The sequence below is a fragment of the Euleptes europaea genome, chromosome 2 (assembly GCF_029931775.1).
Source record: "Euleptes europaea isolate rEulEur1 chromosome 2, rEulEur1.hap1, whole genome shotgun sequence".
NCBI lineage: Eukaryota > Metazoa > Chordata > Lepidosauria > Squamata > Sphaerodactylidae > Euleptes > Euleptes europaea.
Window position 1 is genome coordinate 57443678 of NC_079313.1, and position 15740 is coordinate 57459417.

General features: G+C 43.2%; 1 protein-coding gene across 1 annotated transcript in view; it reads right to left on the reverse strand.

Moving 5' to 3' along the window:
* Positions 1-15740, reverse strand: part of AK5 (adenylate kinase 5) — a 127381-nt gene that overhangs the window by 8057 nt on the left and 103584 nt on the right. Inside the window, exons 10-11 of the mRNA XM_056843991.1 lie at positions 6876-7039; positions 5183-5299 (exon numbers count right to left, since the gene is read on the reverse strand). Coding sequence (XP_056699969.1) covers positions 5183-5299; positions 6876-7039 — 281 coding nt within the window. The remainder of the gene's footprint in view (positions 1-5182; positions 5300-6875; positions 7040-15740) is intronic.

The following is a 15740-nucleotide window of genomic DNA, read 5'->3' on the forward strand; positions in this document are numbered from 1 at the left end:
TCCGCATTCTCAAAACTCAAAAATAAACCCCCATGCAGAGTTTTGAGAATTCAGATGGGGAAACTGTGCATCTACAAAGCGGCAAATCCAAGGCAAAACCTCCCGTGCATAAATGGCCTATGAAAACAAGATCAGCAGAGAAGGGGCTGATAATGCGCACGTCGGGGAAGGAGGATCTATCACTGTGGGCTGCAGCGGTCGGCGGGGCATTCAGCTTCATCCCTTTGGCCAATGACTGCCAGGGTTCCTGCCCTTCATACTGCTAGCCCTTCAGTGTTGTATAGGAGGGTCTGGCCAGGGCTGCCAACTTCCGGGTGAGGCCTGGAGATGTCCTAAGGCTAAAGGAGACTTCTGCACGGTGGGGGGGAGAGATAAGACACACTTTGCTGCTGCTGCTGCTGTTTACCATGAGCACAAACTCAGTAGAGCATTTTGATGCTTACTATCCTGTATCTGGTCTCTCACAAACAAGTCTGCACCCCAGGGTCTCAGTAACTTAACAACTTCTTTATTCAGTCATTATACATTCCTTCCGCAGATAGATGAACACTCTTATCACCCCCCTTGGTATACTAAGAAATTAGTTTGGGGGGGTTACCGCACTTGTATTCCCAGCGATGTATTAAGAGTTTGAAAACGTTATTAAAAAATACTGTTCGCACTTTGCTTGGCCCCTTTAGCTGTGAAGACGTCTTCCAACCATTTATAAGCCGTGGTATCCAAAAACCCTTTTAAACGATTTTTTTACATTTTCAAACTCTTAATACATCGCTGGGAATACAAAGTGCAGTAACTCCCTCAATGAGAATGGTGTGCAGGGTTCAGCTCTCTATGGCCTGTGTGTGTGCTATATGAGAGGACAAGACAGACATGGCACTCATTGTACTGAGATTGTCAGGGGGAACTTTGTATTGGCTGCTGACCATAGGAACCAACCTGGGCTCCTGCTAATGGGAAAATGAGAGCTTGTATGGATGATCGAGGTCTGCACACCTCCTGTGTATGGGAAATGTGTGCAACACCTCCACTTCATCTTATTTATGCAAATTCCCCAAGAAGGGAATATCCATTTCTTTAGTGTTAACTAATAAGTTGAGGGCAGCAGGAAAAGAGGAAGACCCAACAAGAGATGGATTGACTCAATAAAGGAAGCTACAGCCTTCAATTTGCAGGATCTGAGCAAGGCTGTCAAAGATAGGACATTTTGGTGGACTTTCATTCATAGGGTCGCCATGAGTCGGAAGCGACTTGACGGCACTTAACACACACACACACAATAAGTGTTTGCTATTTTTGGTATAGGGATAGATTTGTATTGGGTGCTTCATTTTTTTTTTTTTAAATTGTCTTTTTGTAGACTCCAAGTCTTAAACACCCAAAAATGAGTACAGCAAAAAAAGCAAAAACCGATAGTGGAAGATCATTCCAAGAGGCTTGGACAGAGTCATTTGGAGTGATTGAACGCAATGGGAAAGCGTTATGTATTCTGTGTAATGAAAGAGTTGTGTGTCACACATCAAGTGTCAGACGACACTTTGACACCAACCACAAAAGTGTTGCCGAACTTGGTGAAACTGAAAGAAAAGAGTTTCTTGAAGGGAAATTGTATTATACATCAAGAAGCTCTTTGTGCCAGGGATAGCAGCAAAAAAATTGACGATGTCCTCAAAGATGTCACAAATATGGTGAATTACATCATGGCTCGGGCTCAGAATTGTAGACAGTTTCAAGCACTTCTTGAGGAGGTTCGGGCACAGTATAATTGTTTACTTATGTACAATAATGTCCGGTGGCTGAGCAGAGGACGAGTCCTGGAGAGATTTGTAGCCTGCTTGGATGAAATTAGGCTGTTTATGAATGAAAAAGGGCAGGAATATCCACAGCTCACTGATATGGCCTGGCTTACCAACCTCATGTTTTTTACAGATTTTACACAACACTTCAATGTACTGAACAAACAACTACAAGGGAAAACAGCAGAAAAGATGTTTTGTGATATCAAAACATTTGAGAGAAAACTGCAGGTTTTTGAAAGAGACCTTGAAAGTGGGCAGCTGAAATATTTTCCAAATCTAAAAATGCATTTAGAAAATTCTACAACATTTGCAGACAATCCTACAAGCCATCAGGAAATCTACAAGGAATTTTCTAGCATTGTAGCAGCTGCAAAGGTGAATTTTAGTAATAGATTTTTACAGTTCCGTAAGATGGCGACAACCCTGTGTTTTCTTACTTCTCCAGATAAAGCCAAATTTGAAGAACTTGATCTTTCCTGCCTACACTGGTTAGATTTAGAAAATCTGGAAATGGAGCTAATAGAATTTCAAGAAAGCTCCTATCTAGAAAAATAAATTCTAGGACCTGCGTGAAACACTTGAGAAGATAGAAGGGATGACAAAGGACAGCACAGTTAGTTCTGAAAATGAAATCCTTAAAGTGTGGAATTCTCTGCCAAATAATTGTAAGTCAATGAAAGCACTTGGGATTGCTTTCCTTACTTTGTTTGGATCATCTTATGCTTGTGTTTTCAGCTTTGAATTATATCAAATCTGACACCAGAAACAGACTAACAGATGACCTGAGTGCTGCATGTGTTGCTCTCAAACTTACAAAGCTCAGAGAGAGGGAGGGGCTTGCCCCGGGGGCAAGGAGAGGGAGGGCACCAGCACAGGCTTGGGAAGCATGGGCTTGGGGAGAAGGAGCACCGCCCTCAGTGCCCTCACCACGGCACAGCCCTAGGCAGACGCGACGGGTCCGCGCGTGCCCACAGAGAGGGCTCGGTGTGCCGGCTGCGGCATACGTGCCATAGGTTCACCAACACGGATATAGACAGTGCCAAAGGTCAATATGAAATTTAACTTCACTCATGGGATGGGGTGATGTTTCAGTAGATACAATTTTTAAATTGTAATATATATTCAAGATCGTTAGAGATTATTTTGCCTCTTAAAAATGTTTATGCTTTGGTGTCCACCACTGGACTGAAAGGTAGATTTCCTCACTTTCCCAATGCATAGTTACTGATAAAACTGTGGACTCTAATCCAAGGTAATGATCATTTGCATGAATTTGCATGAACTCTGCTTGAGACCCTGGACAGTAGCTGCCGGTCTGAGTAGACAATATTGACTTTGATGGACCAAGGGTCTGATTCAGTATAGGGCAGCTTCATGTATGTTCATGTATGGTAACATACTATGTGGAATTGATTTAATGGCAGGCAGAATGAGGTATCGGTGGCACTGGTGATTCTACTCTTCCTTGTAAAATCCAGTGAATGCTCACTGCAAGATGCAATCACATGGTGAGTTTCCCCACTCCACAGCATTGGCTGTGGCTGGCAGGGTCAGGACAAATTGCAGATTGACATAAAACCTAGCAGTGATTTTCACAAAATGATAAAGGGGGGGGGCACTAGATTCTGGAAGAAGTCCTATGTCTATGTTATCATCTAGTTCTATACCATAAAGCATAAAAATATGGTCTACTGTAAGAATATGTACCCAGGGCACTAGCATAGCACTGTCCAGAAAAGGTTTTTGATACCCCGAGACTGAATTTCCTTATAACTGTAGGTGTCTGAGGGCACCTTGACATCATAAACCAACAGGAAGAAACCTAAATAAAAGTAGTCTAATTGTCAATGCTGTTTACTTTATTAATTTTAATTTAAAACTAAATTCTACTAAGTGTCTCCATACCTGCATAGAGATAGTATTAGTTTGGAGATTCATATCTTAAGAGTTTCCCTGGACTTCAGTGCATTATGGCATAAAGTTGATCCACAGTGTCATGCAAATTGCACAGGCCAGATCAGGATTTGTTTAACTAAGAAACCAGCACTTTGATTTAACCCTAAATTGAACATTGGCCTGCTGTTTATGCTGTTTTCAAATGGGATATTTATAATAATTCACCACAAGCACTCATGGGTTGCCTGCTGGCACCTATTGTACACATCTTTTATTTTTGACATGTATTCAGTGTACACATTTTAAGAAATATATTAAAATCCACCCTCAAGAAGCACAACAAACAATGCAACTGGATTTTGTCCATAAAGCTTGTCTGTAAAGTATGTTTTCTGGACACCGTTCATTCAGCCTGTAGTAGTTAAGCCATTTGCCTTCCTGGGTTTTCTGACTTTCAGCGGGGAATTGCATTTCTTTATTTTTATTTAAGCCTAATTTTACTGAAGTTCCTGAGTGTTGTATTCAACTGAGGTCACATAACACATTTCAGACTTCTTACGTTTTGTAGATACATTGAAAGTTAATAGTAAGGAGCTATAAGAGCTATTACTTGGTGGTAACCATACACAACTGATTGTTCAAAATGGCTGCTGTTTGCTCCATCAACATTTCTATGAACTGGTGAAGCCACTCAGTTAATAGAATGAGCAGTAATCTGAAAGATCCCTGGTTCAAATCTCACCTCTGCCACAAACTCACTGAGAAGTTTTACCAAACCTTTCTCTCAGTTTTAGCACCCCCAAGCACACAATATGGAGATGATACTACTGACTGGCCTACCAGGTTTACAGCACAATGATATGCACAAGATGTTTGTAACACTGAAAGTGCTATGCAAATGCTAAGTATTGACTTTCACACTGTGTATGGAGGGAGCCAAGCAACAGTTTCCTACCCAGAATTCCAAGTCAGTGGTAGCTCAGGGAATACATCAAACTATTGGGCCAAGTGGACACTTGACTGGCATGTCCTTGGAAAAGGAGTAGATGTAACATGCACGTTTTAATTAGTAATTCAGAAGTATAACCACCAAATCTGTGTTTGTCAGTCAGTTGGGGATGTCAATTTTTTCTGGGAGATTTCCTGTATTCAACAACCGAATGACCAACACATGCTGTTGTTATTAAAATTATTAGTACCATCCATTCAGTAGTGCATTACTTTTCAATAAATGCATTATTTGTATCTGTATCACCTTGGGTGCCTTTGTGCTCAGAAAATATCCATAGTACTAAACTATATTTAAAAATGCTGCAAGCAAACCTTTTTCTATCAAGGCACTTGCATGCTGAGAAATGATTTAATAGATCTTCTACTAGTTATGCAACTGTTAAAGGCAGAGAAGCCCTGTCAGGAAACAAACAGTCACGAAGTCTCCTGTGAACACTGGAAGAGTTGCAAATGGAATTCTTAATTATGACAATACTCACCTGTCTCTCAAACTCTTCTCCTTGCTTCACTTCCAGAGGATAACCATCAATCAGGAAACCCTTTGTGACTCCTAAATTGGCATCCATAGCTTCTTTCAGGAGTTCCATAACAATATCCTTAATTGAAGAACATAAATTATGTTGTGCAGAGCCTATTTTGGAAGTTAACTTGCCTTATTACAAGAGCTGGACACCATTCCTTCATACCATCCTGCCCTGAACAGCTGTTCAAGTAACAACTGTTTCCATCATTATAATTAAACTGCTCCCCAAACTATCAGATGCTGCTTCTAATCCCAAACCTTTGTACAGGTGGGAAAATGCTAAACTGTGACACATGCTAGGCCAGCCAGAGACCTATTGGCTTTTAAAATAATCTACTCTGTATAGTCAAGGGTGGATTAACCATTAGGCTGAAGATGCTACAGATCAAGGGTCCCTTGTTGTAAAATGACTATGTGAAGAGCCTTTAAAATAACTGATATGTAACAACAACAACAACAACAAAAAAAACCCACAACTGTATAGTACTGGGAAGATTGAGGAAGAAAAATTGCCCCGCAACATAGGAGCTAATAACAGTGAGCCTCAACAAAGCAATAGCAGCCAAGTGCTCAGAAACAGAGACAGTTAATGTTAGTTAATGACAGTTGAGAATTGTCAGTTCGAGAAAAACAGTTGGTTAGAGAGGTTTAGTCTGTGAGGAGAGAGGTGGACCAGTTTAGGGGAATACAGATTTTTCAGTAAATCCCCATATACTATCTGGGAACTGAATGAAATTTCTTTACAGAATTGCAGCAGGGTTTGTTGTGATTATTTGAAACATGTAATTTATGAAAAAAGCGTTTATTCAAATCTGCCAGGAAGGAGTTTCTTGATATGAACCATTTATAAACTCTAATCCTCTGCTCCATGTTGTGTTATCATTACCTCAGTGCTTCCCGTCTGTTCCAAATAAACTTTGTTCTTGTTCTCTTTTTAAACGCTGCCTTTTCTCTCTGTCAAGTTTACCTCACGTCTCAGGCTTAGAGGTTGTCATTATCAAGCCAAATTCTATCCTAGAACATTTTGCTGTGGGTATCCCTGAAGCCATAGGCAAGTGGGAAGGTGACAAACCTGGGTGGGGGGCTGCCTGTGGCAGAGTTTTAAAATGACTAGGACTCACCGTAGGAAACATTACAAGTATCATAAAGATTAACAAAATGCATACATATATATCATTAAGATTGTGACATACTGCTTTGCTGGTCTTTAAAGGAATGATTGGTTACTACAGTCTGCTCTTCTGAAATAAGTTGTAGAGATAAGACAGCTTCTCTTTGATAAACGCTTTCAAAAAGCTGAGATTTTTCTCCACCCCCAAATCTTCTCTGCTTCTTTTAATTTTTTTTTAGAAGGAGTTGGTTTTTATACCCCTCTTTTCTCTGTCTTTAAGGAGTCTCAAAGCAGCTTACAGTAACCTCCCTTCCCCCTTCCCCCACATCAGGCACCTTGTGAGGTAGGTGGGGGTGAGAGAGTTCTGAGAGAACTGTGACTAGCCCAAGGTCACCTAGCAAGCTTCATGTGGAGGAGCGGGGAATTAAACCTGGCTCTCCAGATTAGAGTCTGCTGCTCTTAACCACTACACCACCCTGGCTCTCTTTAACAAACAGATACTCTAAGAGACCATCTCTCCATTGAAAATGCAGCTTACCCCTGGTACGACTTCACCACTTTCCATTATGTCTCTTATGGTCTTACTTCTTTCTGACAACGATGATATTTCATGCCAGAGGAGATCTTCTGTGGACAGGTGAGTGAATCCATATTTTTGTGCTAATTTCTTGCACTGGGTCCCTTTGCCAGATCCGGGTCCACCTTCATACATAAGGAAAAGTCCTTAAATATAATATAGCCAGGCCAACAACTCATACATTAAGGTATTAATCGTGGTAAGCAAAGTGGGGGGGAACAGAACCCTTCTGGATTTGCCAAGCATTGGCATCTTTGTTTTATGAGCACAATTATTCTGGAAGTGTCTAATCCTATCAACTAACATATACATTCAGTGACCCGTTATAAAAATTAGCTAAATTTAAGGCTTTTAATTGAATGATTATTGCAATATTTTTCTTTTCAGAAGGCAAAAAGTGGGGGAAATTAAGGCACGCAGATGAGATCAGGTGTTGAGAAGTGCCACAGGTTTTTGATGTAGAGGTTAAAGATAATGGGTTGGATCCAAAGGAGCTCTTCCCATTCAGGAAGTCATCTCCACTCACAGAAGGACTGGTTTACATCTTGCACTAGAGAAAATGAAAATGATACTAAATCCTAAATCATTATTCTGCTTGTGCAAGCCATTGCACAAGTAGAAACAAAGGAGCTGCTGTACAAGCTGGCACCATGGGAACTCTACTTCACGCACTTGCTATTGTTGTTCCATTTATGGTTTGTGGGAACCAACCCAGTGAATTCAACTCATCATTTCACCATGATGAATATTTATGAATTTAGCAGGCAGGAAGAAAAACTGCAGGGTAATCACCACAGATTAGTTAAGGGATGAGGTGCTTCCCAGAGAGCTCCGCTTAATGCATGCTTGATAACATCCACTTGCTTGGCACAAGTAAAAATGGCCACTATGTGAGCAATTTTATAAATTGGGTGGGGGGGTCAGGCAGTTGACGTTTTCCAGATTCATAATGTCATGTATGTATGTGCTGAAGGCTAGGAGCCGTTGCCAACCCTCCCCCAACAACAACAACCCCCCCACAAGACTGCTTTAATATCTTCTTTTGATATGAATTTACCAGAATTCCTTCATTGTGGCAACCGTATCCTGACAGTTTCAATAACATCCTATGTAGATAGGTAGTGAGGAACAGATACACAGAGCATTCATTCTTGCCACTTCTCACCCATCTCTAATTAAACAGGTCAAGTCAAGTCTTTATTCAGTACATAACCAGCAAAGTTGCAAAAAGTCTAATACACAGGCATATCAAACCCACCATCCAAATGCAATGGATGGGATAAAACACCCCACAATAAAATTTAAAGCTGACTATAAATATAAAATACACACATAAAGCCCAACAAATCACTTAAATAAAGTTATCTTTACTAGGTAGCCCTTCATTTAGGTCACCACTTTATCTTTGCAAATTTTAAGGGCTATAGCTAAAAATCTAGCACAATTCAATATAAACTCCGGGTTTGTCTCAAATAATAGTTTCTGGCTTATTTCGGCATCGGTAATTCCATGCCATCACTTTATTATTGGAGAAATAAGCTTCATTCTACTTGCTTCATAAAACCTACAGTGCAATATGATATGGTCCATCGAATTGATCCTCCCTGATCCACAGGGACAAAACTGTTCTTCCAATGGTACCTTTTTATACCGGCCTTCTGTTATGGCTGAGGGGAAAGTATTACATCTTGCCATTGTATATGCCCTACGGTGTGATGGGACCTCTAAGAGTGAAAGATATAATGCTGGGGCGGCTACATATTTTGTTGTCTGTTGAGCCCAATATTTTGGAACACATGCAATGTCATTCTGCCTTTCTATATCATAGAGCCTTTGCTTAACAATGACCCTGGCCCTTTCAATTGGCATCATCTGTAAGGACTCAAATGAGAACCCAAGTAAGGATATCCTATGATGAACAGCCTTAAACTAGGCTGAACAGTAGCTGTCACTGAGAATTATGGAAGTAAAATCAGAGGAATTATGACATAGTCTTAACCAGGTGTTTATAGATCCTAAAACTATCCTAGCCTCTATTTTAACCATACCTGATTCTAATTGAAGGGTAGCATTAGAGACACTAGATCCGTGTTGGCGAACCTATGGCATGCGTGCCGACTACGGCATGCGTAGCCCTCTCTGCCGGCACGCGCGGGTGGGCTCCAAAAGGCCTCCCGGGTTGTCTGTGCCCCTCCCTCTCTCTCACCTGAGCTGCGGCCGTGGCTCAGCTGTTCCTCCTAGCCGCAGGCCTTTCCGGCTCTGCCCAGCCCATCTTCACCTCGGCGCCGCTCCATTGTAAATCCGGCGGCGTGGGAGGTGACTCCATGCCAGCGGCTCCGGCACTGAGGCGCGCAAAGGAAGAGGAGGAGGGGGGGACGGGCAGAGCAGCTCCGACCAGCAGGGAGAGTCGTGAAAAAGTCACCAGCCCCCTCTCCCCAGCCCCCCTCGCCAAACGCTCCCTGACTAAGCACTACGAAGGGCAGGTTGTAACTATTTTTCTGCAGGGGGGCGGCAGGGAAGAGCGCCAACACAGCACCTTTCTCCCCCCCCCCCGTGGGTGCATCGGCGGGTCAGCAGGGCTGAACGCTTCCTGCCTCGCACGCACGCGGCTGGCTTCTTCCTCTTCCCCCCATCTTGACCCGCAACAGCTGACAGGCGGCGGGGAGGCCAGCAGCAACGAGGCCGGGCCTCCTCCTTGCCACCTTCCTCCTCCTCGTCCCCCTCAGGCGGCTTCCAAAAGTCCAGCTCCAGGCTGCCGCCGCCATCGTCGTCCTCCTCAGGTTCTGAGGAGTGCCGCCTCTCCCCCTGCCGTTTTCGCCCGCCGCCTCCTCCTTCTCAGGGCGCTCGCGGAGGGCCAGGAGTCAGCCAGAGAAAGGCCTGCCATCTCCCGCCATCCTCCCCCTCTCCCCCCTCTTCTTCCTTCCTTCCTCCCTTTCATCCTTTCTTCCCGTTCCTTCCTTCTCTTTCCTTTCCCAGTTCCTGCCTTCCTTCTCTTTCTTTCTTTCTTTCTTTCTTTCTTTCTTTCTTTCTTTCTTTCTTTCTTTCTTTCTTTCTTCCTTCCTTCCTTCCTTCCTTCCTTCCTTCCTTCCTTCCTTCCTTCCTTCCTTCCTTCCCTCCTTCCCCAGTTCCTTCATTCTCTTTCCTTTCCCAGTTCCTTCCTTTCTCCATCCCTCCCCCTTCCCTTCCTCTATTAGGGCTGCCAACCTCCAGGTGGTGGTTGGACACTAAAACCTCACTATTCAGGTTAAATTGCCGTGTTGGCACTTTGCGATAAATAAGTGGGTTTTAGGTTGCAGTTTGGGCACTCGGTCTCTAAAAGGTTCACCAACACTGCACTAGATGGTACTCGAAAGATAGATCTTAAAAATTTTGACTGGATCTTTTCCAAAGTTGAGAGTCTTGTGGAAGAAGGGCCCAACAGGACCCCATACAAGAGTTGCGGGATTATCTTGGCTAAGTATAGCTTAAGATCAACAGGGATGGAGTGTCCCCCTTTTGTTGCAACAAACTTTGCAATGCCAAGCGCTGATTTATGACTCTTATTAGCGTTGTACTTGAGATGGATCCTTTTTGCTCCTTTATCCTAAAACATTACCCCAAGATATTTGAAGGTTGGCGCTTGTTCTAATCTATGCACTTTTATGGTCCAGGAACTTATTTTGGGCTTCTTGCTGAAGAACATAACTTTAGTTTTCCAATATTTGATCTCCAGTTGATTTTGATCACCGTAAAGATCAAGCTGTTTCAATGCACGTTTGAGGCCAACCTCTGTTCTTGATATCAGGACCATATCATCAGCATAGAGAAGAGCCACTATAGGGTAATTTGCTATAGATGGTGGGTGTGTATCTACTGCCCTGAGGTTGTCAATCAAATCATTTATATACAGAGCAAACAGATAGGGGGCCAAAACACACCCCTGCTTCACACCTTTCTCAACAGCAATAGCATTTGTTAGATGACCCTGTTTATTACATCTAATCCTGATTGTTGTTTCCGCGTGTCAACGTTTCATCAGAAAAAGAAGTCTCCTATCGATCGTGGAACTACTCAGCTAATCCCAAAGTTCCGCCCTAGGGATGGAATCAAATGCAGCCTTCAAATCCATGAAAGCTGCATATAGAGGAGCACCACTGTTCAATGTGTATTTATCTATTAAATGTGTTAAAATCATAACTTGACCTGTGGTAGAGAGGCCTTCCCTAAACCCTGCTTGTTCCTTTATTAGGAGAATTAAACAGGTCTTTAACATTGAGCAGAATTGGTGGCAAGAGAAGAGAGAGTGGTGGCTATAAGAGAGGGTTCCTGGAATAGAGAAAGGGGTGGCTATAGGAGAGGGTTCCTGGAATAGCTTCATTCTCTTCCCTAGAGAAAGGCATTTATCTCATAATTATTCTAAGAGAATTTTTGCAAAGGCCAACTTCGTGTGCCTCCAGCAAAAGAAAGTCTTTTATACATTTTCTGGTGACAAATAACACGCATACTCCCAACTTACTGTTCACCTCCTGATCAATTATGGCCACAGAGACTCCATGTAGTGGTTATATACAGCTGCTGATACTGCCCATTACTGTCTTGGAGATATGTATTATAGCAGAAAACCAATAATTGCAGGTACCCAAATGAGTAATGGGGACCAGCAGGAAGAAGACAGCTAATTGCCACCCATTGCTTGGCTTTATACAAAGATTAGATGTGAAAATTTGCCTTTTTCCTACAAAAACGGAGAAGCTAGATAATCAAGAAGGATGATCTAATGGAAGGATATATTCTTTCTTTCTGCCAGTTTTCTCACAGTAATAATAACCTGCACCTTAGAAAAGTGCTCAAAATACTTTGCCATTGAATGATATACAATAAAAAATAAAAACTTAGCCAGTGCAGTGGAATTGGCCTTACCTACTTGCTTTCTGATATCTCAAAGCAAGTGTATAATTTCTGTTATAGTACATACATCCTTTATCTCTTCAAGAAGAAACACAAGTTGAAAAGGGAAAAAAAGGATGTGAAATAAGTTCTATATTCCAAACTCAATGTTTAAACTTCTTTATCCTGTTAGCTCTAGTTCTCTGTCAATAATGGATATAGGTGCAGCAACTGGCTCAAACATCCAGGAGAAGGAGTGTGTGAGAACAATGCCTATAACAGGGACTGATGCATTCCTGACTTTTGCTATCATGTCCTAATTCACTCTGATGTGAGGGTAAGGGACTGGCAGTCATTGAGCTCTTGCCAGCCTATAGCATCTTTTTTTCTGTCTGGGTTGGAGAACTAGTTCTCCAAGGTGTCTTATAATGAATTTTAAAATTCCATTACAATAAAAACAAAGAACAATAAGTAACAGCAAATAAACTCCCAAATCTAAAAGACTGGTAAAATTGCATCTATGCATGCGATCATCAGTCCTCAGAGTTGTGGCAGGAATATCTGCCTGCACTTGTAGTTGATATCACTATGATTATCTTGTCTCCCCCCACCCAATCTTTGGAAGAAACAATGTTCATGTGGTGGCATCTATTATTACTTCTACATGAAAAATAATCTACCATGAAGTCAAGTAACTGTTTCCTTGTTGGCCACGAAACCATGTTAATTCCATGTCCTGGACTTTTGTTTTCAATGCTGATCTCTGGAGTAGGTTGTCCAGATAATGGAGGATGTGAACCTCTTTATTCAGGTCTGGTACTACAACTGTTAGCTTGGTGACACAAGACCAATTTGGAAATGCTCCTTTCCACAAAAGAACCTGAGGAATCTGGGGACATGAAAAAAGGCTTCCATCGGGTCTATGAATAGCAAAAATTCCTCAGGCTAGAGAGACTCTGCTACTAACTTCAGATGTTCTACCTTGAACCTCTTGTGCTTCATGACCCTGCTCACTTACTTGAGGTCCAGGGTGGCCATCCAATTCCCATTATTTATGGGTACTGTGAGGAAAATCAAGTAAATCTCAGAGAATCTTTGGTGTAAAGGAATTGTTTGTTCTGCTTGTAGGAAAGAAGAAGACTTTCTCTACCACTTAAGGAACGATCACACCGGCTTACAATCACCTTCCCTTCCCCTCCCCACAACAGACACCCTTCATGTGTAGGAGTGGGAAACCAACCTGGTTCACCAGATTAGAGTCCACCGCTGATGTGGAAGAGTGGAGAATCAAACCTGGTTCTCCAGATTAGAGTCCACTGCTCTTAACCACCATGCTGGCTTGGTTGACTGCATCAAATATGGTTGATGGCATCAATTATGCATTGTCTCTTGTCTTGATTGACAGAAGTGGGAGACATTAGGGCTGTTGATTCGGTTCGGCCCGAACTGAAAAACAGCCGAATTTCCCCTGATTCGGTGGTTTTTAGTTCGGGACGAACCGAACTCAAAAATGGAGGGCAATCAGGGGGCCGAATTCAGCGAGTTCGGGAGTTCACGAATAAATCCGGCAAATTCGGCCGTCAGTAAGCAGCATAACCGTCAGTAAGCAGCATTCTCCTCCCCCGGCCAATCGGTGGCCAAGCTGGGTCTTCTTCTGGCCAATCAGTCAGGATTGAGTACTGGAGGAATCAGCTGATGTGCGTCCCGGTCGGGGAGAGAGAGAGAGAGAGGGAAATCTTTGTGTGTGTGTGTGTGTGGGGGGGTGCTTGTGCACATTCGCTCCTTTCTGTGGCTGCAGGGAGCGTATTTTTTGGGATACAGATACAAAACTTTCAGCAGAGATTCAGACAAGCCTTCTTAAGAGACCACCCAAGTTTTGTAAACATTGGGTCAGGGCCCCCCGAGATATGGGCTTTCCCCTTTCCCCTTTTCTCTATTGGGATGAATGGGATCCTGTATGCATCTCCTCCAGAGCAAAACGTCCCGTGCTTAAATGGAAACGTCTTGGATTACCCAGTCCTCCTCCCAGCCCCTCCTGCTGGAACAGAAGACAGCCACAGTAAGACCCCTTTGGGGGCTTTAATCTATAATTTTTCTCCTGTGTGTGTGTGTGGGGGGGGGGAAAGCAGAGTCTGTGTGTGTGTGGGGAGGGAGCAGTTTCTGTGGGTGGGGGGGAAGCCAAAGGGGGCTTTTGCCAGTTCTGCCTGGGGTGTGTGTTCCCCCTCGAGTCTCTCTCTCCCTGGTTTGAGGGGGGGTTTCAGTTGTGTGTATTCAGGTTTTCCCTCATTCATAAGAGCGGTTAGGTCTATTTGGATGCTTGCTCAAAACTGGTTTTCAAATGGTGACTTAAAGAATGCATTTGGAGTCCCATGCAAAAGGGGAAATTCCACCCCTGCTCATTATGCATAGCTAGCTGCCTCTGTCTCTTTCCATGGTTTGCAAACTCCCAGGTGTCAGGTGTTGCTTTGCATAGTTGCAAAGGTGTTGCTTACAAGGTTGTGTTGCTTTTGCAGTCGTGTTGCTTGCAGTTGTGTTGCAATGCTTTGCAAACTTATCAGCTGTTTGTCGGGGCTGGGAGCTTTGTGCATGGGCGGCAAGCTCTGCTCAGAGATGCATATTAAGGGTGGGGGGGACCCCTTTCGGGGTCCATATCTCAGCCCCCCCTGATCCAATCTTTACAAAACTTGGGGGGTCTTTCAAGAAGCGTCCTTTGAAGCTCCGCTCAAAGTTTGGGACCTCTACCCCAAAAAATGCCCCCCCAGAGCCACGGAAAGGCGCGGTTGTGTTTTTAATGGCTTTATTCGGCCCAATTTTTTTCCCGAACTTTGAATTCCTGCCGAATTGCACGGACCCGAAGCGGGGGAGTTCGGACTTCGGCATATCCCAAATCTAAATGGGCCGAATTCAGCCGAATCCGAACTATACCGAATTTTTTTTAATTCAACAGCCCTAGGAGACATTACAAATCTCCTGTGTGGGGACTGGGTAAATTTTGGGAGAGCCCTTCACTACAGTCTCTTGCATTAATTGGTCCATTGAAGTTTGTGGCCAAGACTACTGAAAGATGGCCTCCAACTGGCAAGACACCTGGCATCAGCATTGCTGGCCTGACCCTATTTCCCCTACAATTTCTTGAGAAATGGAAGGAGGAGTATGACTTTAGGGTGGGCATAATGTTTGGTTTGGGTTTCAACCATGAAGTTATTTGTAGTCATTACAAAAACTAAAAATGGCCCTTTGAACAAGAAAAGACTAAAAGGAAAAGATTCTGGATCTTTTGTCCTCTTTTTTAGAAGGAAAGGCACAATCTTTATCTCATCTAATACTCTGTTGAATGTATTGTCCTGTTTTCCCACAATGAAAGAAGTGGCAGCTAAGTTAGACTTAGAGGCTGAGTCCTGTTCCTGTTCCAGACGTTGCAGCATATAAACACTGCAGACCTCATGGCTCTGGAGGAGAATTTCACAGCATCCAGGCTGACATCAATCATGAAAGCTCTGGCCCTCCAACCTGTAGATGTAATCAGCTAGGTTTTCTATCACAGTTGGGATGTTGCTGAGAAGTTTGCCTGTTTATCCGAGTTATGGCCATTAGAAGGTAGCATCGGATGCCCTGATTGCAAAAGCTGTGGCCTCCTGTCCTGTCCAACGCCAGCTCACTTTCATGACCTGCGCAGATATGAAGTGAACCCTCACCATCCTTTGGGACTACTGGGTAGACAGATCAGTAGCCTTATTGTCAAAAAATCTTTTGGAGGAATCTTGACTAAAATGTATGTGTCAAGGGGGAGACCCATTTCTCCTCAATTTCCTCTCCAAAACATTCTGGGAAGGAAAGCATATGATTGGATGTTGCACTGCTTGGAAAGCCTTCCCAAACCTCCTTGAGACTCGTTGGTTTGCATGCCTTATTTAGGAGATTCCTCTGAAGAATCAGAAATCTCTTACCATAATGGCTTTC